This window comes from Pleuronectes platessa, chromosome 22, assembly GCF_947347685.1.
Source record: "Pleuronectes platessa chromosome 22, fPlePla1.1, whole genome shotgun sequence".
NCBI lineage: Eukaryota > Metazoa > Chordata > Actinopteri > Pleuronectiformes > Pleuronectidae > Pleuronectes > Pleuronectes platessa.
Window position 1 is genome coordinate 4,211,885 of NC_070647.1, and position 19,602 is coordinate 4,231,486.

A 19,602-nucleotide genomic window follows, 5' to 3' on the forward strand; every position below is an offset into this window, starting at 1 on the left:
ATGATAATAAATAACTAATAGATGTGTGAATACATGAAGGGAACTGCTCTTGGCCTGTAAACACAAACAGGCAGATGTTGGAGGCATCTTTAGTCCATTCCAGCTGCCTGGATCCGCGCCTGTCTTTGCGCATGTCTCTGCCTCCACCTTGGAAAGCACCGGGGAGGAACGCGAGGCGGAGAAAAGGAGGCGACCGCACAAATACAATGGTCTCTGAAACTGGCAACGACAATCTGAAGGCCGACTATCTCCAATACGAATCGAGCTACTCCCCCGACTCAGCCTCTCCGGAAGCCGGCCAGCCGAGCAGGAGGCGGGACACCCAGACCACCAGCGGCAGCGTCAACCCGGAGGAGAGCGGCAGCATCCAGCCCCTGGTCTCCTCTGCCGCGGCCGCCTCCTACATCATGACATCGGGGGAGTTCATGCAGAGCGCCCCGCTGCTGGCGCACCGGTCCAAGAGGAGCCTGCTGTACAAGGCGCTCTGCTTCCTGCTGCTCGTCTTCCAGGGCGGCGTCCTGGACTTCTACCTCATCATCTTCACCGACCTGTACTGGTGCTCGTGGATCGCCACGGACCTGGTGGTGATCTCGGGCTGGGGCATCTTCTTCATGAAGAACGCGCGGAGCAAGCGGCAGCGGGCCTGCGGCTTCCACCAGAAGGGCTCCATCTTCGGCTGCAACCTCGGCGAGTTCACCTACGCCTACCTGGCCTGGCTCATCTATGTCATCGCGTGCACCCCCAAGGTGGTGCTCATCCTGGAGACCTCCATCCTGGACCTGGTGGCGCTCAAGGTGCCGTGCGGGGCCACCGGGTTCAAAATCGTGGTGCTGCTCTCCGCGCCGCTGCTCTTCTGCCTCATCAACTCCATCATCGAGGACCTGAACGGGGCGACGCGGCACCACTCCCACAGCTGCTTCATGGGCACCTGCCTGGACCTGCTGGACAGCTTCACGCTGCTGGAGATGCTGCTGCGGAGGGAGATCCCCACCGCCTACCTCAAGTACACCGTCATCTCGGTGTACTTCGTGGCCCTGGCCGTGCCGGTGGTGTGGCTCTACGAGCTGACCGCGTCCGAGCTGCGGTGCCGGTGGCTGTGGGCGCGCTTCGCCACGGCCCTGCTGGTCAACGCCCCCCTGCTGGTGGTGCGCTGCTTCCAGGTGTACGTGTACGAGATGCCCGTGTCGGTGTTCATGTTCAAGAACATCTTCTTCCTGGCGTGCGCGCTCCTGGAGCTGGTGGAGCAGTGCGCGGCGGTGCGCGGGGTCCGGCGGCTGGCGGGCGGCGGCAACACGGCCCAGTTCTCCCACTGCGTGTCCGAGAACGACATGTGTCCGCACGGATACGTCAACACCCTGGCCGTCACCCAGTCGTAGAGCCCCCGGGGGGCTGGGGTGCGGCTGGAGTCGTGCTGCGCGCCTGGCACTGCTGGATAAACTCTGAATCACAAGTCAAACCTCTGCTCCGGATAGTGTCTTCATTTAGACCAGTGATGAACTGAATAACAGACAAGCAACAAACCCAAGTGTGAGGTATTTAGACTGTGTTGTAGATGGTAAATCTAATTTACTTTCTGCTAAATAAATTAAGATTGAAAGGTCAAAACTATCCAGACAGGTCGAACTCCAATAGCCACCTCATCTAAATACAGAACAACTTCCAATCCTGGGAGGAGATTTTTATTTCCAATCCTCTGGTGCTCAACACATTGGCAGGGCTGGATTCACCTGCTGACAGGCCCAATGGGCAACAGGCCCCCCCCAGGTCCCCACCTTAGTTCTGTTTATTGAATTGAGACAAAAACATAAATTATTGTCATGCACTTTAGAGTCTGGGCTGTTTTGCCTCCATATTTTGACAGAAAACAGCCAAATGCTCATTTATGTTTTCATTAATTTGTCCATTTATGTCTATAGATTTAAATCACAATCCTTATGTTAAGCCAGAAATTTGCACTTGCAAACAAACTTTCCCATCTAATTCCTGTCTATATACCAAAGGTTTTTACTGAGGCTTTTGATCTTATATGTTCCACAGCCTGATTTGTAAAAAAATGTATTCCCTAAAAATGTAAGGGAGATTTTTACCTTTCATGGTTGGTTGGTGCTGTTTTTTCTGACTCATGGAATCATTCAAAGAGATATTACATAATTTGCTCTGTAAAAACCTTTAGCGCCAATAAGTCAACAAAATGAACGTGGCTTAATCCAATGTTCAGGAAATGCATGCAAATCAGTGCATGTTTTTGGTCTGCAGTGCTTCATCTGCACAACCAATCCAGTTAATCTGTAGTGCCAATCCAACAGGCCTGTTTACCGGATGATAACACAGGAGTTACCTTTGGGCACTATTGGTTTATATTAACTAACAACTCTATTGGGATTTCCACACCTACAGCCTGAGGCAGTTGCCTGCTGGGTAATCCAACCATGACCAGCCATGTTGAGCCAATAACCACACTGGAGTTAAGGACTAAAGACTATACACTATTTATCAAAGGCAAAAAAAACAACAACCTGGAGCTGACTTACCATCTGAGGTTTTGATTCAGAAAGCTTCATCTGTACCAGCCTTACAATTTATTTTTTTTTCCTCCGACCAGTCATCAGGTGCTACAGTCGAACACCAACGCCTGCAACAGGTTACAACGAATGGAGGACGGACAGTGTAGTGCAACAGACCTTGTTACGTTGTGTGTGTTGAACTAAGTGCAGAGAGACAGCAACTGGACTGTGTGGAGTGTTTCGGAACGTTAAGTGCAATTTGAAGAATCCTGACTCTACTCGTGTACTTCTGTGTTTTCTATCGATGACAGTGTTGTCTGCTGGTGTTTGCTGCTTCTAAATGCTGTGTCTGGTCCTGAGATTAGAGTTAGACACGTGTGTGTAAATTGGTGCCATGCATAAAGACCTAAAGACCCGATAGTGCCATGACAAACAGGTTTTTCTACAGCCCTTTTAAACGGACCCCTGGCCGACAGGAGTTTCTGACGGTCTTGCTGGCTCTGCTACTGTTCTACTACTTCTGTCACGTGTTGGATCAGGAATCCCAACAAACAATCACTTGGGACGGTTCACTCTTTCACCCGTCGATTTAAAAGCCCAGTTCTCTCCATCACCCAAGGGACCAGCTCTGTCATTGGCCCACAGCATTTCTTGTTTGCGTCAAGATCAAAGACATGTGTCATGGTTAACACCTGTAGTGGTGGGACCACGTGGAATCTCATTGCTCTTAAGAAAGTCATTTATAAAGTTAAAAAAATAGTAATGATGAAAACAGTCTGCGTCACGTCTGAATCCAGTAAATCATAACTTTAACATGAGTATGTGCTAATCAATATTTTTATATTAACCGTGTCTTATATGATTGTTTTGGTCATAGTAAGAAACCCACAGATATTATCCCCAGGCTTCTTTTAGCTCATTGACTTGCTGTGTTCGGTCCTTGACTCCACTTCCATTCCATCCACTGACATTTCCAACCGGCAGCAGTTTTTAGTATAATTCTATGAATGGATGTTGTATGCTCTCGTGGGCGTCACAGGATTGTTGTGAGTAGTAAAGTTACGCTACCTGCTGTAGAGAAGATCATTGTTGAAGTTGCTGGATCCCACTTTCTTTTTTTAATGTCTAATACCTCACGACTTCAGAGAAAGGAAGCGCTTCTTCTTAATTTAGTTGCATTTCCAAACCAGCTCTTTCCACTGCAGGCACCAGGGTCGAAATCTTTTTTTCCATCCAAAAAAATGCCCCTGCTTTGTGGTAGTACTTTCTGAAAGTAATAGAACCAAGATGCCTGTCTGGTCACGTTATAGTTTTCGATGTAGTCTACAGCAACGTTATCCACAGTTGTGATGAACTTAATATTCCATAATCTTACCTTCCTTTTTTTGTATACATCTCAGTCAATCTCCTCTATAGGTCGTGCAATATGTTGCCTTACTTTAAGTTGAGCATTTCAGGCGTTTTGAAAAGGCTTTGTTGCAAGTGCTTGTCTCTATACGGATCGTCAAAGTCGGTGAAATGTCAACAGGATTACCATCGGCTGGTGGAGTAGAGTGGAATGGCTTGTTGTAGCAGTTGGTCGTACAACAGTCAGGATAATTTGCTTCATCTCTCGTGGTTGAAAGAGCACAGTGGAAACAGACAAACAGTTTTTTTTTCCAGTTCCTGAGACCACATGTTCATAATGAAGGTGGTTGATTGGTGGAGTAAAGTTGCCAGGACAAAAAAAATTGCATGAACTTCGGGTTGAAATGAAGCTGTAGTGATTGAAACTGTTGGAGAATGTCACAAGACACCTGCTTTCCACACTGGGCCTAATGCAAGAACTATTCTATATATTGTCCTAAGGTATAATCAACACTAATATCAGCCTTTAGGGCAACACAGTCAAACCATCGGACAGAAAAAAGTCAGTTGAATCCAAGCTCCCTCCCAGTGCATTATTTACCACAGTAGATTTACTGCAGTGACATCGTGGCTTTGTTTGAACAGTAGGAATGTCATGTCATGTCATGGTCAGTGTTCTCCATGAAGAGCTCCTCCTCAAGCTTACAGTAATGTCGGGAATAGAGTTTATGTGACTGAAGATTATGTACGGTCAAGAGATTGTGCAATATGGGTCGTAGGGGTTAGTGCCTATTATTTTTGGACGTAAAGATTATAGAGTTATGAATGAAGGTGGATTCATTAGGGTGTACTTAATCACAATGAGGGTATCAGTGCAATTTCCCATCTCTGTTTGCTTCAGTGTATGCAGGTCAGAGGTGAATAGGACTTGTGCCTTGCGAGCAGCATAGGACAGAGGTTTTCAGAGCAGGAGGTTGGGTGGGAGGTGTCTTTTTCCCGGCTTTGTCCGAGGGGAGGCCCACGACCTCAGAAAAAACCTCGGTCATACGATGACTGCGGAGGGGTCGGACTTGATGAAGAGAAAGGGAGGTCATGTATGTTGGCTTCCTATCAGACCAGTTCTGCTCCAATGATTCTGGCATGTTGGGGTCACGTAGCACCAACCAGGTTTTAAAGTTCAGTTAAATGGTGGTTAAAAATTACATTGTGAAGTTCTTTGCTCCCAAAAACCTAGTCATTTGAAGATATTGGAATATGCAGAATAATTAAGGAATTGTTAATTTACTTTTAAGGATTCTCACTCAGTCACGGTTCCAGGTCAGGGTCCTTAGAATGGACTCCAGTGACGTTTAATTCACATTTTAAATTAGGATTGGATCTAAAGAGCTTTCAGTCCAAATTTTGTATTTACATCTTAAAGTGGATGGCTTTGTTTGAAAGCTCTCGAGGGAACCTCCATATGAATCCTGGAAAAACAAGGCGTTTCTAATAATGTAAACTCGGATAAATGTTTCCAGCTATTGGCTGCTACTGCACAAGTGTGAGAGGTGACTGTATATTTGACCTTTGCTGAAGTACAATCCTAAACCTGCATCTCGTTGCATCTCATGGAGCTGAGATGACTGTTTCTAAATCCTCCCCCTTCCCCTGCAGCTGTCAGTCACTAGGATACAGGGGAGGGTGTCACCAGGTGTCACTGCTGATTCTGTCTGACATGTCTTTCTGCCATTTTCCCAGCGCGGGTGTCCTTCCTCCAGCTGCCTGAGGTCGTGGGTCGGCTGTGATTTCACAACGATGGAGGAAAGGGGCAGGATTTCAGTCAGTTCAACTGCAGGCGGTGCAGCAGAATGTTGAATAGACAGAATAATAGGTTAATAATTTATAATTAAATAGAAAAATTCATCAAATAGATTGATAAAATATTCAGAAGATCAACTTTGCTATGTTTGCAGAGTTTTCAGCCACATCTCACAGTCTTCTCCAGAGTTTCCATTCGTGTCATCATGTGCTCAAACTGTGGATCAAAGTGGTTTTAAATGGAGGGAGGACGGTGATCTCTGGTAAATTCTGATTTTAAACAGATTGCATTTTCTGATGTCACATGATGAAAACAGAGGCATCTCCATGAAAAACGACAGTATGCAATGATGTAGACCATTGGATGTGATCGAAAACTCTTTAAAAGTCAGCAGATCTTCAAATAATTTCTTATTACAACACAATACAAGTCAAATGTCAAAGCCTGAACTCTCACTAAAATGTTGGAGAGTTGGTTTGTCCCCTCTGCAGACACCAGGGTGCTGCTGTGACATTGTCCCTGATGTGTGACGTGTCTGTGGACGGTTACAGATCTTAGAGGTGCTGCTGCGCAAACAATGTTACGTGTTGACTGAGAGCAGAATGGTTTCCGATTGTTTGTTTCTTCTCATGTATTGAGAAGAAACTGTAATTTTGAATAATATTATATCATAGTATTTATTATAGTATTTTATACAACTTCCTCGTGCCAGTAATTTAAACCTTTGCTTATGCTCTCTGAAAAACAATCTTTATTTGGATTTGCACACAAACTTCACCATCCCAACCACACAAGCCGTTTAATCACAAGCAGGACTGTTTTATTTACATGAAACTTTAAACTGACTTATAGTGGACCTTTAACCTTTAACCTGCATGAATAAGCACAGTAACACTGAAACTACCAAAGGCTTACATGGACGTGGCTATTCAAATTAGCGGGTCATGCTAAACAGATTCAAATGTTTAGGTTTTTTGGGGGGCTGTGTACACTTAAAAACACTCATATTTTTCAATATATGGGTTTCTCTTTTTCTTCAAACTTGTTTACAGGGATAGGCCATTGCTATTGTTTACACATAGGACTATACTCTGTACTGTAAAGTTGTGTGGTGTATATCTGTACCGATATAATCAAATCTATGTACTGTAGATGTAAATCAGAGTATTATGTGGTTGAAACCTGAAATAAATCTGAAGAAATTGCTGTACAAAGTGTTTATTTAGGAAACATTATTTTATAGCTAAGGGAAACAAAGATGAGTGCAAGTTATATTCAGTATTTAACAAAGAAAACTTAACATTTACATGACATAAACCAATAAGTTTGAATATAGATTAAAACTCATAATATTTCCTTCAATGCAAAATAAAAATCTGCTAATTAATGTTGTTGTGAACTGCTCAGAACAAAAGGCTAATGGCTCCAGTGCCAGATTAACCCACTAGTGGGTCTGGGGTAAAAATTAGGTGTGGGGCAAACTAACCCACATTTCTTTTTATATATGTATTAATTGAGAGCAAATATTTGCAGTAAAATGCATCGTGTCAGTACAATATTAACTGAAATATCACAGAACTTAAAACACAATTTAAAGCAGATATTCCAAATGCTACTTTTCTAAAGATTTCATTAGCATACACATGTGATGTTAAAGCTCCTATCATTTTGGTTTGGAGAGTGTTTGGAGGAGAGATTCTGGATCTGGAACCTGCAGATTCTGAGGATCCTGAATGAATCCTCTGGTTTGTGCTGGGCAAATGCTTTGCTCAGTTTATAATCCATCTTTCTTTCTGAGACCTAAACCTCGAGCAGAGGTTCATTCAACCGCAGTTCTTCTCATGACCACTAGATGTTGGCTCCATGAAAAGAGTGTTGCAAATGTCCAACATCCATTCATCCATGGGCTATACCTTTTATCCTTTGAGGCCCACAGGAGAGAGAGCCGGTTCCAATCCCAGCTGGCATTGGGTGAGAGGCATCGACACCCTGGACATGTCGCCAGCGAATCGCACGACAATTACACAAGAGACAAACAGCCAGTTACACTCACATTCACTCCTACATTCAATATAGTCTACGAATAACCCAATCCCAATCTGCAGGGGTTTGAACTGCTGGAGAAAGCCGGACAAAAACCACATAGAAACAGGGACAACAGTCACATTCCACACAGAAAGACCCCGGCCAAACTGGGATTCGAACCGGCTGTCTTCTTGCTGTGAGGGGCCAGCCCTACTGACCAAATCAAGAATGATCAAATCCGGCCAAAACATGGTGCAACATCCACGTACGACAATGTAAGTTCACCTGTTTATGTTCCATGACATCATAATCATATTGATACTATTAGCATATTGATAATGTATGGATTATTATATTCAAATTTGTTTATAACATATGTTATATGTGCACTTTGCTGGCCACAAGTAGCGGATAAACACTGTCCATATCCACATACAGCATTTAGAGTTCCTGATTCCTCTTACATTCTGAACTTATGGTGCTCACACAAGCAATGTAGGTTAAACCCGGGAAAGTCTGGTACCTATGGCTAAGGGTGGACTATGGGCATCAGTCCCCCTCAAGATCTAAATCTGAATATCAGAGATCCTGCTGAAAGAGCTCCTCCTGCAGCCTTGCCAGCGCCGCCAGAGCTTCATCTTTGAAGGGGGATTCATGCTGAGAGGGAATTTTGGAGATGTAGCCTTGATCCGAGCCACTGTTTGGACCCTTTCCACTGGGAACCAGAACCTCATCCTCGTCCATCTCCATAGGCACGGAGTGGCCGATTTCAGACGGAGGGAGATAATCACTCCTCATGTTTGCATCTGAGGAGTCTGAAGGGTTTGAGTTGTGAGAGTTCTGTTGGGCCGAGCTTCTCAGGTCCAACTGAGCAGAGCGTTGGCTTCTTTGCAGCAGGGAATCATCTTCATCATCCTCAGTGGGAACTTGGCCCAGTGGTTCTTCCTCAAGTGATAGCCAGTTCTGTCTCGGCAATGGGGGATTGTGTAAAACAGGCTTAACTATGTAGACAGATTCTGGACTGGGACGGTGAGGGTGCATGTGATCTGTTAACACTTCATCCAGGTCTGGTGGATACTGATGGTTGTACTCAGGGTTTACTTCTGGTGTAAGTTCTACCACTGATGACCCAGGGTGCTGGCAGCTCAGTTCGGGTGTGAGGACGTAAATACTGTCACAATTTTCAGTGATTTCTACTTCACGGATTTGGACAGGAGGGCCGTCTCTGATTAGAGGAACACACTGTAAGACTGGAGGGATCTGCAGCTGCTCAATCAGCAGGTTGGCGTCAGTCATGACCTCCTCCTCATCCTCCACACACTCCCTCTCAAACCAATCAGGATTCTCCAACTGGTAGGCCTGGAAGTTTTCGATGGCGTTCTTCAGGGCTCTGCCGGAGGGACAGTTGAAATACTCGTCCCCGCCAATGCCCTCGATGTGGTTGACCTGACCTGGCTGGTACTTTTCAATGTCCAAGATGCGGAAGTACAGCTCTTCAAAATGCTTCATCAGCTTGTATTTGACCGTGATGTCGAAAAACGATGGTATGTCTTGTTCGCTGCTGATGTCATCGAAGTATGCCGCCATGTACTTGCCCTGCATGCCTGCCTGGTGCATGTCTGGTAGGAAAAGGTGGAGAAAGGGGGTGAGCATGTCGTCTGTGGGGGAGAGGAGGTCCTCCCTCAGCGTCACCCGATCTTGACCACACAACGCCCTCCACTTTGCCTGAACGCCTTGCGAGCACAGCACCAGAATTTTGTCGGACGGATTTTTCAGCTGTTGCCGTTGCCACTCCAGCCAGCGGAGGCGACCCACCATGCCAACCGAGGTGGAGTCTAGCAGGTCTACCAGCACCTTGGCGCCACACTTGACCTGGAGGAAGGCGCAGAGCTTTAGCACTATGTCCCTGTAGAGGTAGTGGTCCTGGGAGTAGATGACCAGCACTTTTGGAGGCTGTTCAAGCTGATGCTGTGCCGGTTTGAAACCAGGCAGAGGTGCTGCAGCATCACGAATTTTGCCTGAAAGAGAAATCGCCGATAACTGTCAAGGCACAAATCAAAAATAGGTATTTGAAGTTAGGACTTAATGAAGATAGAGCTGACACTGAATGTATTTGGAACTGACCTGGCTTCCTGCAGAGGGCACATGAAATAACTGTCGTCACTACACACGTCAACATCAACATCAGGATGACATAAGTGTACGAGGGAACACTCCCGGAGATGGCTGGATCTTTCGGTTCTACTGTTGGAAACATGGTTAATTGATTAGCTGATGCCATGAAAGACACCACTAGTTACCATTTTCAAATTTTCATTTTCAAGGCAAGTTTTGGATTGTTTAATCACACACTTATAATAATATATATAATATAAATAATATATATGAAAACTTTCAGTCGGGGTTTAGAGCCAATCACAGTACAGAGACAACCTTGGCAAAAGTCACTAATGACCTTTTAATAACCTCAGATCAGGGACTTGTGTCTGTCCTCGTTCTGTTAGATCTCAGTGCAGCATTCGACACAATTGACCATCAAATTCTATTACAAAGACTCAAACAGTTAATTAACATTAATGGAACCGCCCTTAACTGGTTTAAATCGTACCTTTCTGATCGCTCCCAATTCGTGCAAATTAATGATGAGTCATCTGTGCGCACCAAAGTTAACCATGGTGTTCCACAGGGCTCTGTGCTCAGACCAATTTTATTCTCATTATATATGCTTCCACTAGGAAACATTATCAGGACACACTCGGTAAATTTCCACTGCAATGCGGATGACACCCAGTTATACTTTCTATCAATAAAACCTGAACAAAGTAATCAATTAACTAAACTTCGAACATGTCTCAAGGACATAAAAACCTGGATGACCCGCAATTTTCTCTTATTAAACTCAGACAAAACAGAGGTTATAATACTTGGCCCCAAACACCTTAGAGATGCATTATCTAATGATATAGCTGCGCTAGACGACATTGCCCTTGCTTCCAACAAAACAGTCAGGAACTTTGGAGTGATCTTCGATCCTGATTTATCCTTTAATAGTCACTTAAAACAAATTTCTAGAACCGCCTTTTTCCACTTGCATAATATCTCAAAAATCAGACGTGTCCTTTCGCAAAAAGATGCAGAAAAACTAGTGCACGCCTTTGTTACATCGAGACTGGACAATTGTAATTCATTATTATCAGGCTCCAGCAGTACTTCGTTAAAGACTCTACAGCTTGTCCAAAATGCCGCAGCACGTGTCCTCACGAGAACAAAGAGAAGAGAGCACATTTCTCCAGTATTAGCATCGCTACACTGGCTTCCAGTTAAATCTAGAATAGAATTTAAAATTCTCCTCCTCACCTTCAAGGCCCTTAATAATATAGCGCCCTTTTACCTTAAAGAGCTGTTAGTACCTTATAAACCCACTAGAGCACTCCGCTCCCAGAATTTAGGCCTACTTGTCATCCCTAAAGTCTCTAAAAGTAGAGTAAGAGCCAGAGCTTTTAGCCATCAAGCCCCTCGGCTGTGGAATAAACTACCACTTTCAGTTCGGGAGGCAGACACCATCTGTTCGTTTAAGAGTAGACTCAAAACCTTCCTTTTTGATAAAGCTTATAGTTAGAGCTAATTAGTGCGGCAGAACGTTACTTGTTCTATTTTATGACACATGACACACGGAGCTTCTTTTTCCAGCTTCTCCTTCCTCTTCTCCATCCCTATCCCCCTTCCCCGGAATCCCTTTGCTTTATCACCCGCAGATCCAGGGCCTCTGTGGCCGCACCATGGATTGCGGTTTGTGGATCGCGCACCGGGGGTCGTGGTGGTGGACCAAGTGTGGCAGATTCTGTGTCGTGTGGGCTGATCGTGGTGGCGGCGGACCCTGTGTCGTGTTGACATCGGGTACGGGCATTGGACCAGGACGGCGGCGGCGGCTCGTGGGGGGCGGCGGTGGACGATGACTGAGGACTGGATTGGCGTTCTGGTCTGGATGGTGGATCGTGGTCCTGCTGGTTGCTGACCATGGACTGTGATGCAGCGGGACTGCTTGGCATGTCATGCTGGGGTTGTCCTTCGGGATGTTTACCCTCATCAAATGCTGATGGAGACTTTAATCTTTAATCTTGAAGACTTTAATCTTGATGATGTTTTCCTGCACGTGGCATCTATTGCACTTCTGTCCGTCCTGGGAGAGGGATCCCTCAAATGTGGCTCTCTCTGAGGTTTCTACGTATTTTTACCCAGTTAAAACGGGTTATTAGTAGTTTTTCCTTACTCTTGCTGAGGGTTAAGGACAGAGGATGTCACACCCTGTTAAAGCCCTATGAGACGAATTGTAATTTGTGAATATGGGCTATACAAATAAAATTTGATCGATTGATTGATTGACTTATAACACGTATATAATGTATATAGGCGTCTTTCAATGTTTTCATCCGGGAGAAACTAGCCATTTTAATGTGCATTTCCTGGGGAGCCGTCACCACTGTGATAGGTTTAAAGAAATACAAACAAGCCGGAATATTTTTATTTCGCCTATAGTAGAATAAAAATGGATGCAACAAGTATAATTACAATTACCAGTTTCATAAAACTATCTGACATATATTCTTTGCTGTTAAACAGTGATTTTGAAGTATTTTTATTTTTAGAATTTGGCAAACCATTCATTCATTTAGATTTAAGGGTGAATTGATAAGAATTAGTGGTCATAGGTCACAATAAATCATGTTTTTGACTTCAACTCTAGAATTAATATCCTAATTATGCCAAAACTATAGAGAAATGTTTGACAAATACACAATTCACCATGTATAAAAATGTATAAGTATATATATGTTTTGGTAACTGTGTAGACACAGAACTCAGACAAACAAATGATATTCACCTCAGCCTCAGCTGTATTTGCTTTTCAGCAAATGTTGGCATGATAACCTGCTCAACCAGAATGGCAATCAGGATAGAGCATATCTCCACCAAAGCCCAACTGTCCCCTTATGAATCCACATTTGAATTCACTAGGTACAGACTTTTATTTGGAGCTACACTAAATTACACACATGTATAAATATCAGTCCTCTAAACAGGCCAGATTTTTTCCATCAATTACCATGAATTGTTTCTCTGGTAAATCTATGAAAATTTCGACAAAAATGCCCTATCTGGCAATGTTAGAGAAAGAGATAGAAAGTTCCTGGATTCGCTCTTTTATCAAGAAATGAAAGGTCTCTTTCTTGGCCAATACCCCTCCCTTCAAACAAGTTTCAATAAAATCAGTTCAGTGTTTTTTTGCGTACTCCTGCTAAGCTACTTCGGTTAACATGGAAAACATATTAAAATGGTCATTGTACCCATGTTAGCCTTTAGATATTTTGTTTACCTAATTCCCCTTACGAGCTAGTTCCTCTAAATGTTGTCTTATTTCTCTCCTTTCAGTCTTAATCCCTCCCATTCAAGGAACAAGGAAGAGATAAGGTCGAGGAGGAATTAAGGAAACACATATTTTGATAAAGGTGACTTCCTGGACTTAAAAGTGACAGATGGATCACTGCTCAGGGGGCTTGAACCTGTTCTGTAAGGCCTGATTGTCCCTGTTGCCATTCTGAATGTACAGTAGATAATGTTGTTGCTAATAGAAATCTATAAACATGCCAAAGTCAACAAGAAGTTCGATCACAGGTGGCTGTATATCCTGGTATAAACTGAACAGCCACTGTAGATGTTTTTTTAAGAAACAGGGAAAGATCTTTCTGTACTGGCACCTATCCAGTACTTTGTTTTATCTATTTAGTCAGAGCAAACTTCCTCTTTGCAGCCAGCATGTGGTCCAGCCTCGAGGAATGAGGTTTATCTCTTTTCATTTCACCCTAATGGCAAACTACGGCGAAGGTGCTGCTGTCAGATAATGGTTTTCAGATACTAAAATAAATATGGGAATGCTCTTCTTTGTTGACATGAAAATCTCTGACTAAAGTGACGTTTAAGTACTGTGGAATAGGTGACAAGATAATGCTGTTTCAGCTGAAGAGAATCAAATCTTTATCACAATCTGAACGTGGGATTACCACCACCAGATGGAACGTTCAGTCACTGTCCTGCTCGGCCACGAAACTGATATTTCAAATCTGCCAACATACCATCACAAATTTGCAGCGTTGCTCTCTGACGGGTACAGTCCTGGCCACACTGTGGGAAGATAGGTTTGACCTGCAGGGAAGAATACGGTCGTGTTAACTCGACAGAGAAGGCGGAGGAGGCCGCGGCGTCACCCAGCAGAGCAGAGTTGAAAAGATTTACCTGAACGTCGAACTGGCAGCAGGATCTCGGCCATTTATCAAGGCTGAATATCGCATTCAGAGTTGTGCGATTGCCCTGGAAGACAGTAAATAGTTACTGCTACCTTTATCAGGAAAATTATAAAATTATTTGAATGCAACATGCTGTGAATAAAGAAAGCACATGCAAATAAACAAAACACAGGAGAATAAAGAAACAATCTATTTTGAAGACACATGCACAGTAAACATAGGGTCCGGGCTCACAAACAGCATATGATTATAAACAGTAGGCAGAGATGAGTCTTAGCTGAAATGTCTCTAATAATGAACTGTAGCAAATTATGTATTCTGAATACATTTTAATAAACTTTAACACACCAAAGACTACATTGCTGGAAAGCCAGATTTACTTTGTGTGTGCCTGTGCAGCTCTAGTTGTTTGTAAAGTCTAATGAGCAGTCTGTTCCACGATCAGCAGAAAAAGAAACAGTTTCCTGCTCTGTGAAGTAACAAAAAAAAAAACTGGGGTAAAAGGTAGGTTAAGATACAAAGCACAGGATGTTTTAATGAGCACCCTACATTTCCTCGTGTTCTAGGTCAAATCGCTGAAATAGGAAACTGCATTCGTCTTCTGTAAGGGACAGAGGCGGCCTACTGCGCGAGTACCCTTCAAATACTTTGTGCCATGTGGGTTTACCTTGTTTACGCGGTCTGCGTGTTGTTCATCGGAGCAGCTCACAATAACGATGTACTCCTCACACAGTGTGTCGGGCCTGAAGCTGACAGCCAGCGCAGACCTGCCCCCGGCTGCAGGGACCTTAGCCAGACTGATGTTCGCCCGCCACAGACTCCCTACGGCGCAGACCATGGGACCACGTGTTAGAAACGGTCCGTGTGATTCAGTCATTCACCCTGAACGTGGGGGGGGGGGGGTGTTGGTCACTCACCTCTCTCGATGCACACCCGGGTCATCTGCATGGTGGGATCTTGACAATCTGAGAGACAAACAGAAGCAGAGAATCATACCACCACAAGCACTAGTTTCTTCACTCCCCCTGGAACTTACAGTAGTTGTGCTGTTGAGATGCATGAGTATATCATCTCACACTGTATTCTTATTTACAGACGTCTGACCTGTCTTGGTTTTACTGATATTCCACATTTCTCTGTGAAGCCAACCCTGTATAACACTAAATATTCCAATCGACCATTTGAAAAATGGTCTATCTCATGTTAAAGAAAGTCAAAATCAACAAATATTTGTTATCTTCCCTGACGTCTTGAGGTAAACTGACTTTTGCAATATCCTGCCTACAATCAAACAGACAAACATAAAAACTGACGTCATTAGCTGAGGTTAGTGACGTGGCAAGAAAGGAAACACAACACCAGCAACACAAGTGGCCCAGTATGTCGCTGTTCTTTGAAGTTTCGTTATCAAAGTAGTATGCACCTGCATATAGTGGCTGAACAACCCATGTACTTTCTTACATGTCTTTCTTTCTAACCAGACATTAAACAAGAAGTCCACCTGGGTGCAAGTACAACTGGTTTTTCAATGGTAATCAGAGGAATGGCTGTGAATGGTTTAATACTGGTTATTCCCTAAACACACCCATTAGTCATTATTGTGAACCATGTACTTTACTCTTTTCTCTGCTGTTGATCTAGAAAAAAGTGCATTTGGACGTGTACTTGCTTCATGAACTTTAGACCATGAGCTTAGATTGTTTTTGATGAATTTAAGCAATCTCTAAGAAATCATTGCCCCCCTTTTCATTCATATTCAACTTTATACAGAAAGGTGATCTATTAGTTACATAGTCACAGAGGCCAGGATGATGACATCATGTCAAAGTCACTCATAAATTAAACAGTGACAGTAGCATGGACAGACCAGAAAGACAGACTATGTGTCCACAGCAATAACTAAAATGCTGCCTTCCACATCGACTCACCAGGAACTTTGACCTCCTTATTGATGTCGTAGTCGCTGTGGCCCAGCTCAGGTTTTGGGATGTTGAACACAGAGACCCGGTATCTCTTACCCGGCTCCAACATCACCATGTTAGCAGAGAAAGACCACTGGAAACAGGAAACAGGAAACAGGCAATTACACTTTGACAAACTGTGAGCACGGTTCACTGTGTTACGCTGGTCATCCAAAATCAGGTCTTCTCTCTAATCTGTAGCATTTAATGTTGAGTGTCTGCTGCTCTGGTTAATCTGAGATTATATATAATTTAAAAATGTGAACTAAAAAGTGTCCAGTACTGAAAGTGAACATTAAAAGTTTGACTAGGTTCTTGGTCTTACACCTTTAAGTTTGATCAGATAAATTCCTTCCTTTCTTCCTTCCTTACTTCCACAAATCCATCCATCCATGCATCCAGCCATTCATCTAACCGTCCCCCAACCCACCCATCCATCCAGGAGTAGCTATCCTCCCTCTGGATGTCCAAAATCCTCATTGAGCCCAGTCAAATTATGGACAAATGTCATTTTGTCGGCTTCAATCTGCATTGCATTCTTTCTGTCTCTACCCAAAGCTTATGACCAGGAGGAAACTGATCACTGATCGCTTAATTCACAACATCAATATGCAAAAGCAATTATACCGTGGAGATGAAAATGAAACATACAGATCTGAAAATATGCACTATCAATGTGGCCTTACATTTTGAATACAATCTGAAAAGGGATTTGGACCCACCAACCTTTTCCCCTGACGGACTTCTCATCGGGAGTTTGCCTTTGAAGGAATATCGAACACACAGGTTCTGATTTGTGGACATCACCAGAACATGAAGCTCTGTGGCCTTTAGGTAATTGATGCTTCCTGAGAAAAGAACACAGCAGGGTCACATCCTGTCTCACTTCTACTCTGACCCATCAAACATATTCGTTGTGATGTAAAAAACGCATGTCACGTGACCAGTGGGATAGAAGCCTGACGTATCAGCGAAGGCTACATCGTGCCCTTCCAGACGAAACCTGCCCATCAGCATTTCCAAACTTCTACGTTTTAGCAGCTCTAAAACTCTGAGTTGATGTTTTTCAATTGGAAATATAGCCGTATGGATGTAGCTTCATCTGACCCCTCCCCCTCCACAGAGAACCTATGGCGGCTCTCTAAAGGTCCCTGTGCTCCCTGTGAAGGACACATTCTAAGCTTCTAAGTGAATGTGAACACAGTTCGTAGTTTCAGGTAATTATACACTAATAAAAACATAATTATGAATATCATATTCAATTTCAGCATATATATATATCCCGATAGATCCTACACACTGGACCTTTAGCTATAGGAATCAAGTCATCAACTTAACTTTAGTCCTTAATTGTTTAATTAAGTGTTTGATTTAAATAGTCATAATCAAAAACTAATTTTGATTCATGAATCTGAAATTCGATCGAAGACGAACTCACCATCATCCCTTAACGTCCAGTTGGCGTCCAGTACAGGATGCAGGTGTCCTGCCTTGTCCCGCCTGGTTTTAACAGATGCCTGCAGCTCCTCTGGACTGCTGGGAGTGTATTTGTTAAGCTCCAGCCAACTTATGTCCATACAGTTACCTGCACATACACACACACACACACATACACACCTTTATAAAGAAGGGCCCTGTTTACATGCAGCTCGGAATGAACAAGAGCAGCATCTACTCACTTGTCGTGATGGTACACCCCAACCCCTGTGGCAGAAAAAAAAGGAGGATTGTATATTATTATTCCCACAAATACACTGTACATTTGACTGTATTTTCAACCTTTGAGCATTAGCACAAAGTCTGTTATAAAACAGTAAGCCCTGCTGAGCAACCAAAATTTACACTTTACTGTCGTGCTGGGATTTTCCTGGTTATCGAGCACTAAACAAGAGTAATGTATTAATGTTTAGCATTAACGTTTGATGTTAAGCATTAACAATGACCTAGTAGCCTGCAACCTACCACCACATTAGGCTTCCTAATAGGTTTAGAAGTGTAATGTAAAATTTCTCATAATAATTGTCTGTATTGATCCACCCAGTTCTACTGTTGTTGATGCATTATCGTTGTTTCATAGCAGCCTCAATGTTTCAACATAGTAAAACATTGTAACATTACTTAAAGCATTTTCTTTTTCAAAAGAACTAAGCCCCGGGTGTTGACCCTAAAGAGCCTTGAGGTAATGTCTGCTGTGATTTGACGCCATTGGATTTAATCTTCTTCCAGATTCTGCTTAATCTATTGTTACTAGAAATGTTTTTTTATTATTTTTTACAGATTTTTCTTTTTCTTTACCCAATCTACTGTTACAGTTTGTATTCATTACCTGCGTCCCTCTTCTGTATTCTCCTTTATCTATTGTTTCTATATGTGTTTCTTTTTTCACAATATCTACTGTTGCTGTTTTTTTATCTTTTTCAAAAGTAAAAAAAAGTTATGTGGCTGTAAATTAAACTGTAACTATTCTGTATTCAACATTAACATTACTTTGTATGTTTTATTTCTGTTCCAGATTTGATCCATTGTTGTTGTTTTTTCTTTGTCATGGCACTCATAATCAATATTACACTATGTTGTTTATATCACTGTATTTTTAGTTTTTTTTCCGATTTGTCCCACATTATCTGTTGTTGTTTTCTTTATCAGAAAAAAAAATATCATACCTCCTTTTCTCCATATTTTACGACATTCTCTCCGTGTCATTTTCTTTTTTGCCCTAATTCTCTTTGAATTAGGGCAAAAGAAATAAAATCCACATTGGCACTGTTGATCTTCCTTGGTGTAGAATAATGGACCATAAAGGATCACTGAGAAACAGAGTGTTGAAGTCGAACTTGAAGAGCTGGAGTTACCTGTGTGGAGCAGTTGAGGGGGGGCCATGTCAACACCTTCACTGAGGACGACAGACCCAGACACAGCCACAGCAAAACTCCTCTGAGAATCATCTTCTGTCTCACTGATCCTCTCTCAGGTTCAATCAGCAAAACGTTCCGCCATGATAACAAGAAGTTACCGACTAACAGTGAGTTGAATTCAATGTGTCAGCACCATGAGAATGTGTCGACTGAAGGTGGATAAATGTAAAACTTCCTGTTCGAGGAAATAACCGGTTAACTGTAAATTACCTCATGCCGCCTTCACAGCACATGGGAAATCAGAGAACTTCTGCTGCATTTGAGTGTTCACTTAATCACTGATGATCGCCTGATTGCATAACAGTGGGGGGACACAACTTTGAAACCTCGTGAAATATGCACGATTGTAAGGTGGGTTATTTAAGGTCAGGGTTTATCCCGTCATGCTCATGTGGGATTGCTTGATGTTATTGTGCCAAGTGTTTGAGAACTTATTGTCTATCATTTGTATTATGTCAAAAGTTTACCCTGGAATAAGGGAAACAAGCCAGTTTAACACAAACTCAACAATCCATTTATACCCTTAGAATGGTCCCCTTAGAAATAGTTTGGCCATCTTCCCATCTTTCAGACCAGTCACAGACACTGATAGCTCACTGGAGGATAGAGACTCTTACAAAATCCTACAATAACACACTGACAATAACCCTATCTCACTTCATATATCTCAATAAATGGTTAGATGGCACTTGGATGTGTTTAACTATGTACACCAGCAAAAACATGTAACTACCTGAACTAGTTTTAGTA

At 43.0% G+C, this 19,602-nt stretch overlaps 2 protein-coding genes across 3 annotated transcripts; one reads left to right on the plus strand and one right to left on the minus strand.

The window, feature by feature from the left end:
* The first annotated feature begins 206 nt into the window (after positions 1-206).
* tmem121b (transmembrane protein 121B) lies at positions 207-6,854 on the plus strand. Its single transcript, XM_053415441.1, has 2 exons — positions 207-1,532; positions 5,589-6,854. Exon 1 carries the CDS (start codon positions 207-209, stop codon positions 1,374-1,376), a length of 1,170 nt encoding a protein of 389 aa, XP_053271416.1. The 3' UTR covers positions 1,377-1,532; positions 5,589-6,854.
* Positions 6,852-19,074, minus strand: il17ra1a (interleukin 17 receptor A1a). 2 transcript variants are annotated; one of them, XM_053414694.1, is made up of 11 exons: positions 18,790-19,074; positions 17,617-17,641; positions 17,376-17,522; positions 16,664-16,785; positions 15,905-16,031; positions 14,894-14,941; positions 14,644-14,798; positions 13,966-14,040; positions 13,806-13,875; positions 9,799-9,915; positions 6,852-9,692 (listed from the first exon to the last, which is right to left on the minus strand). In XM_053414694.1, exons 1-11 carry the CDS (start codon positions 18,880-18,882, stop codon positions 8,254-8,256), a joined length of 2,418 nt encoding a protein of 805 aa, XP_053270669.1. In that variant the 5' UTR covers positions 18,883-19,074; the 3' UTR covers positions 6,852-8,253. The 2 variants fall into 2 exon arrangements, with proteins under 2 accessions (XP_053270669.1, XP_053270668.1); XM_053414693.1 differs by having other exon boundaries at positions 9,799-9,918.
* Positions 19,075-19,602: the final 528 nt, after the last annotated feature.